Here is a 19,415-nt window from a genome sequence, read left to right as displayed (position 1 = left end):
TGATTGCAATCACCATTTCCAGCCAGTGCGTTGATTCTTGGCTTGTACCTGTGTAGCTGCAGTCACTGAAATGATAGAGCTTATTTGCTGGCCACTCGTAGCTGAATTGAAAGACGTGTGCAGTAATACCTAAAATGACAGCCATGTGACTGACTCATCTGGCTGTAGCTGGCTGAGCGGTAGGTGTAAGTGGGGCAACTGTGTCAGCTCCACTGAAATACTGATTTACACCAGCTCTTGCCAGTCCTGAGGAGCAGCTCGCATTCCCTTCCCGAGCAAGTTCATGCTATATGAGAAATGAATTTCACCCACACTCACAAGTAAGTTAGTCACTTAAAAAAGGAGGGCAGTTATATTAATGTATTCTTTGTAATGCACCTGTGATGCATGATCCTTTGCTTTACCCTATATTTTTGAATACTCTCTAGCATTTGCACAACTAGCCTTTCTGACAGAAAGAGCATTTTGGTTTTGAACAAATTTCAAACTAGCTGTTTTCTCAAGCAGCATCACCAGCCATGCTCCACCTTTTTCTCTTCTGCCCCCCACACAATATACCTGGAAATTACCCTGCCCTGCAGCTCAGAGCAGTTTGAGCCAAATCTGGATTTGTGGCAGCTTTGGGGTCCAAAAATCTCTGCAGTCGTGTTTCTCTCCATGCTGATCAGGAGGTCTCTAAAGCTACAACATGACAGTTATCCCTGAAAAAGTATTTTGGGTTGTTCATAGTGATTCTCCTCAGAGACTTGTATCGCTGCTTTCCCTATAGCAAGGTGGAGGGATTGGGTAAGTAGTATGAGCCTGAGAAAACTGTAAAGCAGTTCTGAAATTCTGCCTCTGGGAAATGTCTGGTTTAAGGCATGGCATCAATACTTGATAACAAAAGGCTGTATGAATTTTTGATTTGCTTTACCTGCCAAAATAACATACTGATTGCTCAGCTGGTGTGAGGAATATGCTTAATTACAGTCTCCTGGAACTTCTGTACAACAGCATCATGGGTTGTTTTTTTCCCAGGCATTCTCTTTTTTCTCTTTCCCCTGAACCTATAAATAGTTTAAGATATACAAGATATTAGATGAAAGCAAGATAAATGTAATTCACAAGTTTTTTTTTTTAAAATCTATACTTCATGCATGCATTGATGGAATAGCTGAGCTTTGATCATCAAAGTTAGGTCGATTTAAATAAAAAGGGCAGTGGAGTTTTATTCTGAAATAACCCCAACAGATCCTGAAGAATAGTGCTATGATGTTGGTTTATTATCTCAGCTAATCAAATTATCACAGATTACAGGCAAAATGGAGGATTATTTTTTTTATCTGCTAGCATAGAAATGTCAAAGCAGGATCTCCATGCAAAACACTCTTTTCATACCCATAAGCATCTAAGCTTTTGAGAACCAAATGGCTATTATTACACTTCGTGTCCATCAGATCTGTCTAAACGCAGTGGGATTTCTCATACACTTGAAATTAGAAGATTAAGAATCTTCTTCAGTTTGCCTTTTAAGGAGGGAGGGAAACAAAGCCAACATTCATGACAAGACCTATTATTTTGGATACATGCTTTGGTAGTATCCACTCCAGCTGAGATCAGTTGGTCATAGCTTTTGGAAGACCTCAGTTTGGACCTGACTACTCCAGCAGTTTTGGCAGACACTCCTAATAGAAACCCAGCTGTATCAAAGAAGCGCTAGTCTGATATAACTTGCTTTGCTTAGAGCAGTTTTTCATATACTAGTCCAATGCCTAGCTGTGTCCACAGGAGTTTTTGTTGGTAGAGCATGTTTGTATCCAGTGTACTATGCTCGTATCTTGTGTTTTTGCTATACATCCCTCACTGCAAATTTACTTGTGTCATCTCACAGATGCACACACGTCACTGAGAAGGTTCCTTCCCCTGCCTTGCACCCAGGTACTCAACATAACAGTTCATGGCTCTGTAGCCTACAAACTGCGGGTAATTTCTGCCATTCTGCAGGCTGTCTGCTGAGCTGCTTATGTGTGTGCTTCTTAACGCATTGCAGTCAAAATGCACTGTCTTTGCAGAACACTGTTACTTAAACTAACACCTCTTGTTTTGACTAAAGTAAGCGGTACCAGAATGAAGCCAGCACCCATAGAGCAGACAAAAGGTGGGAGTATAAGGGGACTATTTAGTTCTCGAATGCAGGCAAGATTAACCTTAAAGGAAGTATTTTTAATCACATGCAGTTATTTACGTGCTTGCAAAATGGCTATGAAATGCCACAAAACAAAAGCAAAAGCAGTTTGTACCCGGGATAAACTGAGCCAAAAAGGATGTCACGTCCTAGTGAAAATTAGCAATGTGTTAGAGCTGGTACTAATGACTATGCAAAGTGCAAGGCATGAAGAACTGTACTCAGAATAGGGATGCAGATATGTGTGTGTATGTATGTGTATTTATATTTTTTTATAATAAGTTTTTTAGTGTTTTATACTTATTGACCAGTGATTAAAAAATAATTATCTTTAAATTATGAAGATGTTTGTATTGGAGTTAGAAGTCAAACAATGGTAAATTCTGTGCTGCACCGAGATACCCACTCTGGGGTGGTTTATTGTGATAATAGTCATCTCAGGGAGGCACTTCAAGACCAGCTTGGAACAGGCAATGATAATTACAGCCATAATTTGAAGGCCTAAAAAGGAATGTTGAGTATTTCTGAATGATGCATTTAGGGCTTTTCTGGGCCTTATAGGACAGCTGCTCTCCAAAGGTGATGACCGCAGATCATGCAGCATATTTCAAACCTTTTTCTGTCACCTCTTAAGTGCTGGAACACAGAACTACTTGCACAGTGTGTGCTCATGGAGACTCTTACCCTCCTTAGTGTGAGTGTAGCTCTTAGTGTTGGTGTCAATAAGTCTGTCCCCTCAAAGATAATAAAAGTGCAAGAAGAAACATTCAGTTCTGTCAGTGATGAGGTGGAATGGCACTGATTATTGCACTTCTGCATTTCATGTGTAGGCTTATTGGTGCACTCCTAAGAAACAATTCCTAGAAGAGCAGTATTTGCAATATTACTACTTGTCCATCTTTTGTTGCAGAGCTGCCTTTTTTGCAAGGGGCTTTTTTCAACCAACTTGTATCATCTGTCAAGAATTTTCATGTGACTCGGAAACCTGTTGCAGAGTGTTCCCTGTTTGCTATTCAGTCCTGTTTTCATCTCCCTTTAGCAGGTAAGCACATGTTTCTGCAACACTATTTGCAACTGGAAAATGTTTCCAATTTCAGATACCCAGAGAGTTAGTTTGGTTGGACTCACTAGGTTTAACATCTTTCTTCCAAAATTTCCCACAGAACCCACTGTATTTCCTACCATAGAAAAATATCTGAATAATGCTGTAGTACTTTGAGATTCTTAACATCAGTTCATGTCAGTCTATACCCCTCTAGCTTTAGTGCAGCTTAAAAAATGGTATGCATGAACTTTCAGCTGTGAATCTATTTACAGCTGAATCAGGGTTGTGAGCAAGCAATATAGAAAATTGCTTGAATTTTCTGCACTCTGAGAGGAGCCTCTAAATAACTTCATGTCCTTGGGGGGGAAAAAAGCCCTGAAGTAGAGAGCCAGAGTGGGTGATGCCAAAGCTCAGGTGTTACCCATCACAGCAACCTCAAGCTGAATGAAAGGGTTCAGATACTGTTCACCAAGATCACAGTCAGAGGACGGTTGCAGAAACAGATTAAGCTGCCCAAGCTGACTGTGCATGGAAGCATACAAGGAATTCTCTAACGATTTATGTCTGATTGATGTATATGTGGGTGTGGCAAGCAGCAGCCCTGAACAGCTGAGCGGTAGTAGTATCTTAGACAGCTGCAGCTGTTTCTGCAGAGGTGCTTGGCACAACCTCTAGAGTTCCTTAAAATTCATTGCTATAATTGGATCTGTGTTTGAGAGTCAAGGGTTTTAGGCAGGAGGAAATTTTTACACATTTCCTGAAATCACTTTCTGTACATGCTAGTCATTAAAGGAGTGTGTGTATGGGGGTGTGTGTCTGCATTTATGTGAAAGGAAAGTAAATGCCCTTAACCTGTCTTCAGTGTTCTGTTTTTTTTTTTTAACATCATCACATGTAGTAGTTCTTATTTATTCAAAGCAACTTAGAAATTTTCTCAGAAAACAATTGTCAGTTTCCTCCTCCAAAATAATTTTATTTCTGAATGTATTAAGAGACTTATTTTCTCTTAAAGATTTATTTACTTTGTCACTAAGCTGCAGAATCGAGCTTCTGCCATGGCTTCAACTTTTTTTTTTTTCCTGTGGTTTTAAGCAAAGAGGTGTTTTCTGAAGAGTTTGCTCTTGAAAACTTACATTGTGATTTACTTGGCAGTAATGCGTGCTTTCTTTCCAGTTTGTATCAAGCAGTAAATGATGGGAATGCCTAGTCCATGCTACTTCATTGCAGTGGAGCTGGATTTTGCTACAGTGGTTACATGGTTTGATCTCAGGCTGCAGGGGTAAATGGTCCCCTCTAAGCTGCAGCTCCCACCAGGGCCTTGCACCATAATCCAGTGCAAGGCTGTGACCTGCAGCAGAATTTAGCTTGGTCTGTAGGCTGGGCACAGATGTTTAAAAGTGAGAGAACTAATTTTTACTTGTGCTGTACTTTTTTTCCCCTAAGGATTTCCAGGGTGGTGTTAGCTGCTGCCTCTTTGGATTCCCTAAGGAGTGAGCAGTATCAGCAGCAGAGGGGGGGGTATTGCACCATGGGAACTTGGTTGTCACAGGTCATGAGGCATTTGGGTATGGGCATCGCTTTTCTCCTTATAAGTGATTCCTCTGGAAAACTGGAGGGAAGAATTAGGGTATAACTCAGGAAATCCCTGCTACCTCTGCCCACGTCTTCAAGCATACCCTAGAAATCTCTGCTCCTGAACTTTGCAACCTTCTCTAAAACAAATACCCATGTCTGCTGTTAACTAAGTTAGCCGTCTCCCAACTAACCTATTACCAAACATGAGTTCTGTCAGCACCAACTCCAAATACAGCTGCTAGGAGGATTCAGCCATTGCCAGCAGAACTAAAAGCTGCTCTAATGCTTCCCTGAAATATTTTGAAAAGTTCACTGTGAATATTCCACCTTTGTTTTGTTAATTGTTAAACTTTTTATTGTTGGTATGCTAAATAACTGCCCCTCAGAGTAAACAGACACACATGTGCATGCCTTCTGTTTCTAGCAGAGCATTTCCAAACCATCCCATTGTAAACTGTTTATAGGTTACTATGTAATCCGTAACCTTACTATAATGGACAGTCAGATCAGAGTTCCCACCACACAAGAAGGCATTATTAAACATTATGCCTGGAGCAACTTGCCACCACCCTGACAGAGTGTTTGCTGACTGGGAATACCAATGCCTTATGAAAAAACGCTGCCTGCCTGCTGCAAACCCAGCATTTTATAACCACTTGGGGTTTTTTTCATTGCAAAAGCCGTAACTTGCTGGTACTATAATAGACTTTAAGTGATGCTTACAGTTTTATTGTGTTCAAGCTTTATATTCCAACAGTGTGCATATTTTCACAGTTACATTTATTATTTGCTATTCATTGTGGTATGATATAATTTAAAGGTCTTAGGAGTCTGGTCCTACTGTAACAAGGTCTGTAGAAAACACATATTGAAGGTTTCAGGCCCCCACTAGTTTACATCTGCAGGCCATGGTCTTTTTAAATGGCTGCACATAGTTTTTACTATCTGGATGTCCCATATTATGCCATGGAAATGTCACAGGTTTCAAACCCAGTACATGCAGAAGCCTTGGGATGGCAGGAGCCTCATCAGAACAGCCAGGTAGTATGTTTGCTGAGCTCACAAGGAGACAGAAGTCAGTAGCAGAGTGTTGAGATAATAATGGAGGTTAGCAGTGTTTACTGTCACAGCTGATAAGCACTCAGTCTTCTCATAATTAGTATTATGAGAAGTTCCTGGCAAAGTTCTAACTGTTTCCTCCCTTTTTTTTTCCTTCTCCAATACAAAGAGGAGAACCTGACAGTATTTTTATTTATTAATTCTCTTTGTCCACTGCTGGAGTGGGTGTTACTCTCAGCAAAACACTTTCCTAAAATTTCAGTGGATTCCCTAGTCAGGAGATGCTCTTAACTAGGAAATCCCATCTGCCTTTCCGTTGAAGCTGTCCCACAAAGAGTGCGAACTTTGTCCTTTTCTCTCAGTTTGGTCAGCAGCAGACTTTCCTAGAAATATTCCTAATTAAATATCTCCCTATCTGAAATACCAGCTGAGTTTATGAACCAAAGATAGCTCCCAAAGGTCTCTTCATTTAGGGTCAGAGCATGTACTTGAGGAAATTAAACATTCATTAGTAGGATGCCAGATTATTTACACTTGTATCATGATCAATCAGGCGATAACAGACTGGGGATGACATTAATCTCGTGTAATTTTAGGTACTTAAAGCTTGGAATACCATATCCACATCTGAACTACTCACATTATGCTCTCTTTATAATTGGTGGAGAGAACAGGCACATCCCCAGCACGACTTTCCTGACCAGCTTTAAATACCTTTTATAGGATGTGATGAGGTGCACCCTGGATATATATGCCCAGTTTTCTCCAGCAACTACAGAATGAGGTCTGGATTTTCCTGTACATCTCCACTTGTGAGACATACATATCCCACTCCTGATGTTTATTACCTCATTTCCTAGGAGTGCTGAATGAGCTCAAAAAATGGAAGGCCAAGGTAGAGTGATTGAACTTTATCACAAGAGTGTCTTAATTGCACCTTCCAGCTCTGACCTCCAAGGTCACTGTGATCAAGAGTGTCTTGTCCCTTTTCAAGCTGTTACAGAGAATTTAATCAAAAGGAAGGAATTATTTCAGATGCTATTTCCAGTCTTCTTCCTGTTACTTATTTACCATCTCAGTAGAATGCAGACAATAGTAAAGTGTAGATAAAAACATAAGTATTCTATGTATAGATCTACCTATCTAACTGTATGTAAAATAACTCAACTATATAACAACTTAAGTCTTACATTTATTACATTTAAATTTGCTTTAAGTAAAGGAAGGAGAAGATAGTGTCTTTCATTCCTCTCTTTTTTTTTTTACCCCCAACTCCACACAACTGCAACCCAAACAACTTTCACAGAGCTGAGAAAAGGAGGACAGGTCACCTCACTGAGGTCTGAATAATCTTCCAAAAGTTAAATAATAAGGATTAACAAAATAAGGCCTTTAAAAGTCATATGCCTAGTACAAAAAATCATGATGTGGGCTTGAAAATGGATTTTTTAAAAAATTTTATTATTTCTTTAGAACTTGTGTTCCCCATTTGAACTTAAATGGGACTTTTAACTGTTCAGCACCTAATACTGATGACTAGATAGAACTTCTTGATAAAGCTGTAAGAAAACATGTGAAATGCAAGTGGGTCCTGGTCATGTTTTCATTAAGCCTCTTAACTAGGATTTAACAAAGTATCTAATAATTTTGGATGCCTTTGGTTTTGGCTATAAAAGTTTAGTCCCTTCATAGGGACAGTTACACGATATTAAGGATTCAGCCTCTAGAAATTAAGGCTCCTATTTTTGGGGTTTTTTTAACACTACTGCATACCAACAATAGAGTTGAAAAGCCTTTTGCCTTTAAAACAAAATGGTTCAGAGTATTTGAACCCTGAATATTTTCTGTTGAAAGCATTAGGTAGGAAGCAATACACTACAGTAAGCAATCACTGAAATTTTCTATTTTATTTCAGCAGAGTAAGTTTAGATGTGTTTACGTTTCATATGACACATGCAATTCTTATACTAAACAAACCAAGGAAACCCAAATGGAGTCAATGAACCATAAACACAGATACAAAAAGCCATTTATCTTTATGCCAGCTTGAATCAAAAGTTCAGTTCTGGATACTCTCCTTGCTCAGAGTATTCAAATCTGGATCCAAAACTCTCTGTTGGAGTCAATCTCTAAAACAGATGACAAAACTAACATAATGACATGCACATTTATACACATGCACATACCTCCTTTTTAACATGCTGAGTATTAGCTGAGAGCCAGGATTGTTTTCAATTTATTTAACGTATAAAGTGATTCAAGGCTCCCTTCCCTGTCCTCCTCCCTTTTCCCAGTCTGGCCAAATCTTTGTGCATAGTTGGCTTCTACTGCTGCATAGCCAAATAATGCAGAAAGCAAGATGGCTGCTTTTTTTTTTTTTTTCCCTTAGCAGAAAGGTAAAAGTTTTGTTTTACTTTTTTTCCCCTGTGTTTATCAATCAAATTAAACAAACGGCTTAAAAATTGATGCAAGCAAATGGCAGCCAGAGTGCCCTTGTGAGTTTTATAACTGCACCCAGCTGTGATAACAGTCCCACAGAATATATTTTTGCATTTTCTTTTTTTTTTGTACACTTCACTGGTGATTCACTCCCTAGAAGGGATTCGCCCCTTTTAGGAGAGGGAGAATTCACTGGTTTCATGACCTTTTACTTCTGCAGCAGAAATGGGTGAACTCACTTGGAATAAATATGAACCAAGCCAAAACATTACACAGGACAAAATTAATTCTGAATCTGACCTTTCTGAGTCTGGGGGGTGGGTGGGGGAATGGGAAGAAAAAAAAAAAGTGTGTGTCTATCTTTTCATCAGTGCCTTACAAATTTGTAGGCACCAAAATATCAGAGCAGGGACTAAAGCTTTATGGATGTGTGTCCTGGTGAAAAGCAGATGAACAGCAAAACTAGAAGACTTAAGGTACCACGGCTGCTTTTTGGGTGCATGCCAGGAGCGTGGTGGGGGACCCCCTGCAGCCGCCTGGAGATGCCCAGATGCCCTGGCTGGTTGGAAGCTGCCGGTGCGCCTTGCCGCTCCGACCCACCTCATCACCACTGCTTGTGGTGGCCACGGCTCGAAAGGGGGGAAACAAGAAAAGCAGCACTTAAACATGCGGTGGTGGTTTGCCCCCTACTCGATGCTGGGCTGTGAAGAACAGAGCAAAAGTGGGAGGGGAGGAGGTTCTGTTGGCTTGCCCAGGATGGAAGGTGTGCCGCGGGAAGCATCTCCCACCAGGGAGGGGAACTGGCCTCAGATTTTTGTCACCCTCTGGACAGGGGGTGACACACCGCTGCCCCTGCACGCTGCCTGAGGTAACTGGGCCTGCTGTGTGTGCCCTGCTGTTGCTGCCCCTTTCATGCTGTCTGGAAAACCAGAAGATTGACGTGTCATATCAAAAAACCCACACAAGACAGAACAGTGGTCAATTTATAAATGTTTGCGGGAGTTAAGCTGTTTCAGGCATGGGGCCTCTGGCCAAGCTGTCAGGCGTTCAGGGTCTCGGCGGGCCGCCCTGGCTGCCATTTTGTGTCGCCTCCACCAAGGCCGGCGGGGCCACCCAGCTGGCAGGGGTCGCAGTGGCGGCCGGCAGCCCCAGCCCTGCCCCGTTGCCGCTGTCAGGACTCGGGGCGCAGTGCGGCCCACAAGGAGGGATCTGTTGCCGCTGGCAAGCAGCAGTGACACCACTTCCTTGGCAGCCTCTCTTCAGCGTGGCCATGCTAATGTGCATCCCACCCAGAGGAGGCCGTAACAGGTTGTGAGGGGCTCTGTCAAAAAGTTAAACTCTAGTTAAAAGCAACGTGCCCGGGAGCATGCCTTCACAGGTGTTACGGTGCATTTTTCACTGGTTTTTTTGTGTGTTACATGGCTGTTTTCAGGGCTTTCTCCACACGCAGCTGGTGGGTGGGGGTATTCAGCACAGCTGCAGCAGCCCCCATGCTGCTGAGGAGGACACAGGCCCAGCATGGCCTGGCTGCCCTCGCAGGCATCCTCATCACCTCAGCTCTTCAGCCCTTCAGGTGTCATAAGGCTGATACCTGCCATGGAGCTCAGATGGGCTTGAAATTAAAAAAAAAAAAAAAAGTAGGCTGACATAAAGTTTGCCAGATTTTGAGTCAGGGTGAGCAAAGGCAGCAGTTTCTCCATGAGGCCGAGCTTTGTCATCCTGTGATGCTCCTCTCAGCGATTACCCTGTCTCACCATGCAAATGTTAAGTTCGTGAAGTTTAGAACTACCCTATTTATGAAGACCAAAGTATATTAAAAGGTCTTGAGACAGAGATTTGAGCGTGGAGCTCACCACATTCCAGTTTTCCACACTCATGAGAGGTTTTAAATTTATTTATTTTTATCAGTGACGTTCCCCAAATGGAGTATGCTCTGCAGGAAGCAATTCAAGCAAGTGCTGGCTGCAGGCCTGGTGCTACTTGGCCTATGGCTTTCTCTATGAAAGAGCCATGCGTTCTAGAAATAATGGCCCAGGGCTTTTGGTAGCAGGATCCCAGTGGTCCAGGGGAGCATCTGGGAGCCTTGCTCAAGATAAGTCCTTATCTTTCTGCTTTGGAGTGGGGGAACTTAATCTGCATGGGCTTTCAAACTGCTGGCCCTAGAGCAGCAAGCCTGAAAGATCCTGGAGGGCTAACAGCCCCTGATACCATGAAGCTTAAAACTTTTATGGTCCCAGCAGTCCCTCAGAGGGGAGATGAGAAAGGAATTTTAGTTTTCCACTTGTTTAGAGAGCTTGAATTGCTTTGCAATGAAAAGTTAATATAGCCTAAGTTTGGAGAACAGATCATTTGAAGTGACTAAGGGAAGCTTGGTGAACAAGAAAGCTGGAGCAGCAGGACTCGTCAGGAAAGAGCAACAGGAAAAGTACCACAAAGCTGCTGAAGATGCACAAACCTTTGGAATGACACCACTGTTCTTCCATTGCATGCCTCAGTAGCTTGAGGAGGCTGGTGTTTATGCTGACTTTAGAGAGGGAGGAGTATCTACTGGTTATCTAGTTGTTGCTACCTTGTGGTGAAAAAAAAAATGTTTTCTGGAAGGAAATGTAATGGAATGTGCCTTACCTCCTTGATAATGAGGCATTCCTTCCAGGTGATAACTCAAATGGTGATGTCATGTTGATGTCTGATTGAAGATTGAGACTGGCTGATGAGCTTGAGTGAGAGTGAAAGGATTTTTTCCAAACCTTGCCGCGGAGTCTAAAAACTCCAGCAGTCAGCCCTTTGAGATGTGTTATTTCCAAGAGCGTCCTGAGAAAACACTGATATGATGCATACTGGGAGGTCATAGTGCTGGACCAGCTGAACTGGTGAAATGAAAACTTAAAATCTTCATAATACAAGTGTACAATAATTTATGTGATGAAGGCCTTTTTTACCCTTCCTGTTTCCACTGCCTAGTATCTCAGTCTGCAGGGACTGTCTCAGCATGTGTGTATGAAAAGATGAGAAAAGGTCCCCATTTTTAAGTTCCTAATGAAAGTTCCACCATGCTGAATGCTACAGAGTCCAACTACACAGCTAGATGTTGGAATTTTGGATTACCTTTAAAATCTCTCTGGTGATTTTTCCATTCAGAAGAGTATCCTTGTGATGCAAAGGGAGAACAATAAATTTTCTGAAAGCCTCTATTTGTATTGAAGGCCAAGCTTTTGTGACTTTTACAGGACTACAAGATGTATTCCAGAGAGCATTTGGGTAACAGCAGCATAGCACCACCAGAGTCAGAAGATACCTCAAATTTGCAGAGCTGTTTCTTGCATTGCTCAGTACTGGTGACCTCCCTGACTTATGCACAAGAGGTGGCAGTAATCTCAAGGCATGGTTCATGTTTCCAGCCGTGCTCACATTCTTGGAGAGAATATCACACAAACGATATCCTGGCTTTGAGAGTAAAGCCAGGATATCACTCGTAACTAACAGCTGGCCACCAGTGCAGTTTATTAGAAACTCAGCTAGTTACTGAAGTGGGTTCTTTATCTTGGTGACCTTCCAAGGCAATAAGAGCCTTCTTGGAAGACCTTGAATCAGAAATGTTTGGATGTAAGAAAAACAGCACTGCGCAGCACACAGTTCCGATCTCCCAGGGTTCACAGATTTGGAAGGCACTGTACCATATGTAACTGCAGAAGACAGCACTGAAATACTGTAGCTGCTGCATCAAGGTCATGGTGTTCTGGGATCCAATTAAAATTATGCAAGATAGGCAATTTAGAAAGGAATTCACATAGAGCTCAGGAAGGAAAAAAAATTGTATGCATTATGCACTCAAGTTACTTCGCAAGATTAATTTTCCACTATCTCATGATCTTGTAATAAGAGCACAAAGTATTTTAAACATTTGATTTCCTTATTGATCAGAACTCTTGAGACCTTACTTTTTAATTCACAGTTACAGGTTTGACTTCCATGTAACAGCAAAGTTGTGGGCTTGCCTTGAAGTATGCACTGGTTGCAATGAGTTGTGAATTTGGTGAGTGAGCAACAGTGAAACCTGGAACAGGCATGTCTGATGCTAAGAAACCCACCTCCTTCCCTGGAGGTGATGTGAATGGAAAGTGGTAATGCTGCAGGTCCTATAATCCAGAGCATTGCTCCTCACCTCCTCCAACATAACTATCATGCTTATTCAGATCACTGCACTATCTTTAATTCCCAGAACCTATAAAGAGATAATGAGGAACGATACTGCAAGCTAGGGGAATTGCAGTTTGATGGAAAGCCTGATATTTTGGGTGGAGGCATCACAGGCCTATTCCTATCCTAATTCTCCCCTAATTCCTATCTCCTGAAGAACAAGGATAAACAATTTAGCTATCTACTGTATTTTAAGAACTGCTTACATTGTTCTGCTCTGTAAACCAAAAACTGCTGCTGGCAAAGGGGATGGGATTTCATGGATGCTTTGAGCAGAGGTTTCCTTACAGGTATTGCTAGATTCATGACCTCTGTTAGATTAGGCTGGTGACTAGGGACTTATTCTGAGCTCAGGGCACTGTTTTGCTAGCTGGAGTAGAAACACCAAGTGAAAAGGGTAAAGAAGAGATAAAGAAGAGCTCACAGTCCAAACAGGCAGGACAAAGATTTGATTCCCTTAGAGCCAGCTGAGGAGTGGTTTGCAAACACCTTGTAAGTACCAGTGTTTTAGTCTCCTTTTTCTTTTTCCTTGCCTTTTTCTTTATATTTAAAAACTTTGCCTGAGAAAGAATTGGCTAACCAAGAAAGACAAAAAATGAAGAGGGAGCACAAGAGCAAAGAGTGACAGAGAGGCAGGAAGGGAGCAAGGTGGGGAGACTGAGAAGCTCAAACAGTCAGTGAGCAGATAAGAAATGTCATCCAGCAGAAAACTGTGAAAAGAAACTAGACAGGGGTGGTTGCTGCAGTGTAGATGTTCCTTTGCTCAGGTGCAGGTGTCTCTACTGAGAAGGTCTCCTAGGCACATTCATGTTGCTCTGCCTCACATTGAACAACACTGGGTAGGGAAGGTCCAGGAAATTGGCTCTGATCCTCCGCAGGCTGCAGTGATTGCAGGTGTCCATGTTTGGTGCAAGCCAGTGTATCTCCAAGGCAGGCAGTGGGACTGCAGCAGCCGTGGCTGTTCGCGCGTGGGGTCTGAAGCTTTGTAGGATGGACTGTGCTTGTAGGTGTTAAAGCAGAAATGGTGAGGGGGGCAGAGCATCCCTTTCTAGAAGTAGTCAAAGGACTTTTCTTAGGTGTCACCTTCTGCTTGCTTAGGAAGGAGATACTTTGTTGGACATTTCTTCTTTTTCACAGCATAAAAGATGAAATGCCATGTGTGAGTCCTACGTGCAGCTGAAGGAGCAGAAAACCCATCTCTGTCTAAAGGGGGGCAACTGCAGTCATGTGGGCATGACTGGTCTCAGAATGCAGAAGTATGGGAGTACACGGAGGTGTTTCAGAGGTTTGATAAATGGCCCAGTAAGCCCTGATCCCCTCTTAATAATCAGTGCTTGGCTGTGGTGAGGAGAGAAATTAAGCAAAGGACTAACAAACCCAAGTCTGTCCTGTGACCAGCCTCAATAAACAACAGGCAGAAACTGTCCTTGAGAGTGCCTTTATCTCCAGAGGTTGCAGAGTCAGTGAGATGGAGGGAGAAGGGTGTAAATAGGGCCTGTTTGTTTTCATACTTTATTCTCATTATTCTTGGTTTTCTGATGATAAAGGAGCTTTATGTGCATATTGTAGCAAAGGAATTGATGAGTCATAAGGATTGCAACTTCATTTACCCCTCCACTCTTTTTATTTTTTTCCTGATAGTCACCTCTCCTTCCTTTCTGTCTTGCCCCTCCTCTGCTGGCGCAGCAGGACGTGCTGCGCCTTTAAGAAGTGTGTTTTTTCAGAAGACTAATTCCTGAGCTTTGGCATGTGTTGAGGCATGCCGTAAGTTTTGTGGTGTGGTGAAAAACTAAAGTGCATTTGTCTAGGGAGGTTTTTAACTCCTTTCAGCCATAGATACACTTTACCTCTTTGTTCTTCACTTACAGAGCTTACACCATTAAGCACTTCCATAGGGATTTCTGCTTTCTTCTCCAAAAGAGGAGGGGAGATAAAGTAAAGTATCAGGCTTTTTTTTTTTCCCTCCCCCCCCCCCCCCCAATTAAAATTTCTATTTATTGAATTGGTTTTTACATGGCAGAGCTCTGGTGAATAAAGCTGAGATAGCAAATTCTCTTGCTGATTATAGCCTCCCACTGGCACCAATATCGCTGCAGTGTTAACCTGTCATTGCAGTAGCAGAACAGTGTCGCCAAAGACACACTGACCCTAGCAGTCACAGCATTGGCAGCTTTATTATAAATTTCATATACTGTGAATTTCTTAAAGTTCCTGTTCATGAACGTTGCTTTTTGCTGCCTTTCCTCTCTCATCACGGTCAAAAAGAAACTTGCAAGAAGACAATACAATTGTACTGTGAAAATTCATATAGCATTGCATAAATAAAATGTAGGATGTCCTTTTTTCCTTTTTTTTTTTTTAGCAAATCTTATTCTTTTGAAACTAAGTGTATGCTTGGGGGGGTCTGCCTGGATATTTTTTTCACATTTGCTAGAGACAGCAATACAGTCTTTAAACCACAGATTCCAGTTGGGAATGTTGTAGGTGTTACAGGCATACCAGGAGGTAACTACATAGTTACGCTTGGTCATTATTTGAAAAGCTGTGCTTGCTACGAGGTCCTGGAGCTGTATGCCAATGTTGTCTTGTAATAACAGCATAAATCCTCCTGGGCTGTCAGCCTATATTCATGTACCATACATTGTTTGAGGCCTCAAGATAGCAAGTAAGTCCAGGTGAGCAGAATTCCCCTATGTCTCTGGCACTGTGGCAGCTCCAGGACTTGCTGTGTAGTCACCTGCAGGATGTGGGCCCTGCGGATGAAAGAATGGCTTCCAGTAGAGACAGGCCTGTTTTTCTGAGAGGAGATGTTGGAGGGGAAGGGAGGGAGCAGGAGCTAGGGCTGGATGTGCCTTCCACACTGAGGTGGTTATGTGGCTTTGATTAAATCACTTAACCTTTGAGATGCAGGTTTCGTGTGAGTGAAATAGTGGAATTAGCACTGTGTATGGCATGCTGGGATTAAATGAATTAACGTAACAGTACTTCACAGTCTCAGCTCTGTAAATGTGCTGAGTGCAGTTCTATTTAAGAAGCTTGTAGTGCTCCTTACTGAGCCTACAGGAGGGCTCCCACCAATCCCCTGTCCTCCCCTCCTTCCCAATTAGTCCGGTCAGTGCTCTTATCCCTCTCCATGACCAATAGCGAGCGGTCTTTGCCACTTAGCTTCTTGATCTTGAAGCAGTGCTGTATTGCGACAACTCTCTTCACAAGTGGCTACAGAGGAACAGCCGCATCTCAAGCCCTGGCGAGGAGCTCTGTCTTCTGCATTGCCCTCTGGCTGCCTGGGCCCAAGGAGTCCCCAGCTACCCAGTGCCTGCAGCATCCCCTTGATAGCGTGCTGGAACAGGAGGTAGAAGTCCTGGGATCTCTTGACATCTCTGCTACCTGCTCATGGGGTGGCCTGGGCAACTCACACCACCTTTCTCTTCTTCACTCTTAATGCTGAAGTGTGGATTGTATCCTTTACCTTCATACCCAAGAGCTGCTCAGGCTGAATTAATGAATGCCGTGAAGTCAAGGATGTCCATGGACGCGCAGCACAATGTAAATGTGAAGTATTACTCTCTAATTATGGGTGGAGGTAACCCTTCTTGAAAATTATTTGTTTTATCATAAATCCACATTTCATCAGGTGGAATTGTAGGAAGGAAGAAGAATATAGAAAGCCTGTGCTCTGTTACCTCAATTCAGATTTTTTCAGGAAACTGGAATGCTGCCTCTCCCATGTGTTATGTGCATGTGTCGCCTCTGAATCTACTACTGGTTACTGAGATTGATGGGGTGGCATAAAACCAGTCTGACTTCTATAGGTGTAACATTTCAATATACAGATGAAAAGAGGTCCTTTTTTCTTTTTTTTTTTTTTTTTTCTTTTTCCTCTTGGGATTTAGCGTTGTATAAGGAAGCCAAGTACTGCTTTTTGCAGCATTGTCTGGCATATCCAGGGTTGACAAAACAGCTCCTTGGGTTCAGTCAGTTAGCTAGTTGAGGATTTTAGGAAAAAATCAGATGAAACATTATTATTTAGCTGCTGACATACTGGCAACATCAGGGTAGAGTTTGTAAAGTCTACAATGCTGCTGAGGGATCAAAGAGTTAAAAATTCCAAGAGTTTAATCCAGTATAATAACGTTTTGCAAGGCCTATCAAATTCACAGCAAGTGAGAAGCAGAAAGGCAAGTGAACTAGGTGGAAGATGAAATTAGATGGAATTATATTGCTACAGGTTTATCTAACTAGTTGTTTGACTTAACAGGGTAGATGCATGTTTATCTGAGTCCTCAGCAGAAGCTCAGACTGAGTCCTGCTCTCCTGCTCTCCCAGGCTGTATTATCCACAGAAATTCAGTGCCCTTCATCTGATTTGAACAAAGCAGTGTTCTGCTGTATCTATTTTTGGTCACTGATTTGTATGCTGTAGAAGCCATCTCATTCCTTAGAATACAGCCATATATTGTTGTGTTTGTTTTCCTTTTGCTGCTGTGTACATAGTGGATTGTTGTTCATTTGTTTGAAGGATTTAAACATCTGAAAGAGACCAGGGATAGCAATGCCTTTGTACATAGGTTAGATGTGGAGCTGCAGGTTCCTTCCAAAGTGAAATGTTATGTGCCGTCTACTGCGATGCTTATTTGTGTACTTGAGGCTTTTGGTGTGGGAAGGACAATCAAAGTAATGCTAATCCAAGCAGCTGGGTAAAACTACCACTGCTAAAACTAGCACAAGGCAAAAATGGATATATTTCCCTAGGTAGTTCTGCAACTAGAGGTAATACCAAATATAAATTATGGAAGTAAATATTTATATGCAATAAGCTTAGCTGAGTTCGGGGGTGTAGTGAGAGGAATCAGTTTTTACTGAAATATGTTGGTAAACGATGCACATAGGGCAGATCTCTCTGTGAGAAATTCAGTTCTTCTGTAATGTAAGCTTCGCCATATTATTTGGACACAAAGAAAACCAGTTATAGCCTGAATCTAGACAATAGGCTATCACTGATGAAAAAAGTAAGTAGAAAGTGGGAGATAAAAGGAAGGCTAAGTTGTTCTATATTGCAGCCCCTTTCCAGTGAGTGGAAGGTTACTCTGCAAGGAGCCGTCGTAGCTTTTACCAGACTATTTGCAGAGCAGTGCTGTAGCAACAGAAAAGCAGTTCTTACGCTCTGGCTCAGTCTATTGCAAACAATTTATTTTCTGAGAAAGCTAATAGCTGTTTTGTTACATTACTTCCCAGCAGATGAGCCAGGCACTCCTGAATTTAGAACAGAACCACAAGTGAGTGACAGCGAGCTAAGCATGGGCTGGAGTCTTGTAGCAGCATATACCTTCAGCTCCAGTGCTGCAGTCGGAGAGAGAAAGATTTTTCCTTTGAAGCTAAGACACCTGGGGCTTTTGTAGAAACTAAGTATGCCTCGAGTTGTGCAGCTGTTATCTCAATTAAAAAAAAAAAGAAAAAAAAAGGCAGAGAAAGACAAAGCACCCAGCTTTTCTATGCACCACCAAAGATTCCTCAAAATGCTAAAACCCAAATCAGCACTTTTCATTCTGCAGTTGTGTGGCTTGCAAATACTTTCCATCTTGTAGCTTATGTGACACTTTCAGGCGAAGCAGCCTCCCAGGCGAGCCATGAGGCTGTGCTGTGTGCGTACGGGAGAGAGGGAGCGCCGGAGTGTGCATATGTATATGTATGAGTGAGGGAGCGAGAGCGCGTGTGTGCAGTGTCGTAACATGGCAGGGCACAGGCAGTTATGAAACTTTCCAATAAAGTCTCAGTGCGTCAGTATTGGTTGCTTGGGTGGTGGTGGTTTTTGGTTGTTTTTTTTTTTTTTTTTTCCTGTCCGTTGCCCTCCAGTTTCATTTCCATTTGTGAGCGAAGAGAGAGGGAGAGGTTGAGAAATGCTAGCAGACCCCCCCAAGCCACTGGAAGAGCCGAGCAGTTCCCACGACAGGTGGAGCACGCCGCCGCAGCACTGAGCAACATTCCCGGGCCATGGTGCCTGGGGACAGGGGGAGGGGAAGCCCTCGCACTTGGGGCAGCTGCGCTTTTAAGGGGCCCCTTGAAAGTGCTGCAGCAGCAGCCAGAAATTCGACTTTTATTTTTTGAAAGGACTGGAGAAATTATTAACCACAGTTGATGACGTCAGAGTTGATCTGATTAAAGGTTTGTTTTCTTGCTGGCAGAGGTGTGCTCTGTAGAGACTGGTTCTCTCTTCTTTTTTTTTTAAGTTTCTTTTTTGAACAGCAAACGGAGGGAACTGCTCGCATTGCTGCTGCTGCTGCTGCTGCTGCCGCTGCTGCTGCTCCAGCTGCGTGTGTGTGTGTGTAAACAGGATGGTGTATCTGTAGCTGCCACGCGCAAACACACATTTGACCATGAGGACTCTTCGCAGGTTGAAGTTCATGAGTTCGCCCAGCCTCAGTGATCTGGGCAAGAGAGAGCAGGCAGCCTTGGATGAGCGGGGGACCCAGCAGCGACGGGCCTGCTCCAACGCTACCTGGAACAGGTAAGGTCTCGCACAATGTGCTGACTCCCCTGCAGCCTCTCCACCCTCCCGCGGCTGCAATGTAACGTGTGGGTAGCCGCTCTGTTAGCTTGCAGGCTAGGCTGCCTTTCTCGCAGCTCGGCAAGATTGCAGTACGCCAGGCTTCTGCGTTAGCCTGTTAGACGTACTGGAGTTTGCGTTCAAGTAAAAGACGGGAGTGGCTTTTTTCCCGTTGCTGTTAGCCTTTCTCTGAAGGCTGATAGCAAAGAGCCTTTCCTGCAGAAGCCTCAGCCTGCTCTCCCTTGTGATGGACAAGGACTTATTTCACAGGGTCCAGCTACAGATATCTCTTTGTGTCTATCTGGATATTCTCATTCGTGGTTGATTAGGTTTATTTTAGTTTAAAAAAAATTAGGCATACACAACTGTTAAAATTTTATCTGCGTGAGTATA

At 42.9% G+C, this 19,415-nt stretch overlaps 1 protein-coding gene across 10 annotated transcripts in view; it reads left to right on the top strand.

Annotated features, from left to right (window-relative positions):
- PRR5 (proline rich 5) overlaps nt 1–19,415 on the top strand; it is a 93,864-nt gene that overhangs the window by 20,606 nt on the left and 53,843 nt on the right. For 2 of the 10 annotated variants that reach the window (XM_080390808.1, XM_080390814.1), the window contains 2 exons: nt 3,075–3,206; nt 18,870–18,983. In XM_080390808.1, the coding sequence (XP_080246934.1) occupies nt 18,880–18,983 (104 nt within the window). In that variant the 5' untranslated portion in view covers nt 3,075–3,206; nt 18,870–18,879. The other 8 variants (XM_080390810.1, XM_080390813.1, XM_080390815.1 and 5 more) reach the window with 8 other exon arrangements.

This window comes from Falco punctatus (assembly GCF_963210335.1).
Source record: "Falco punctatus genome assembly, chromosome: 6".
Lineage (NCBI taxonomy): Eukaryota > Metazoa > Chordata > Aves > Falconiformes > Falconidae > Falco > Falco punctatus.
Note: the sequence above shows the minus strand (reverse complement) of the source record. Positions and strands in the feature narration are given on the sequence as shown.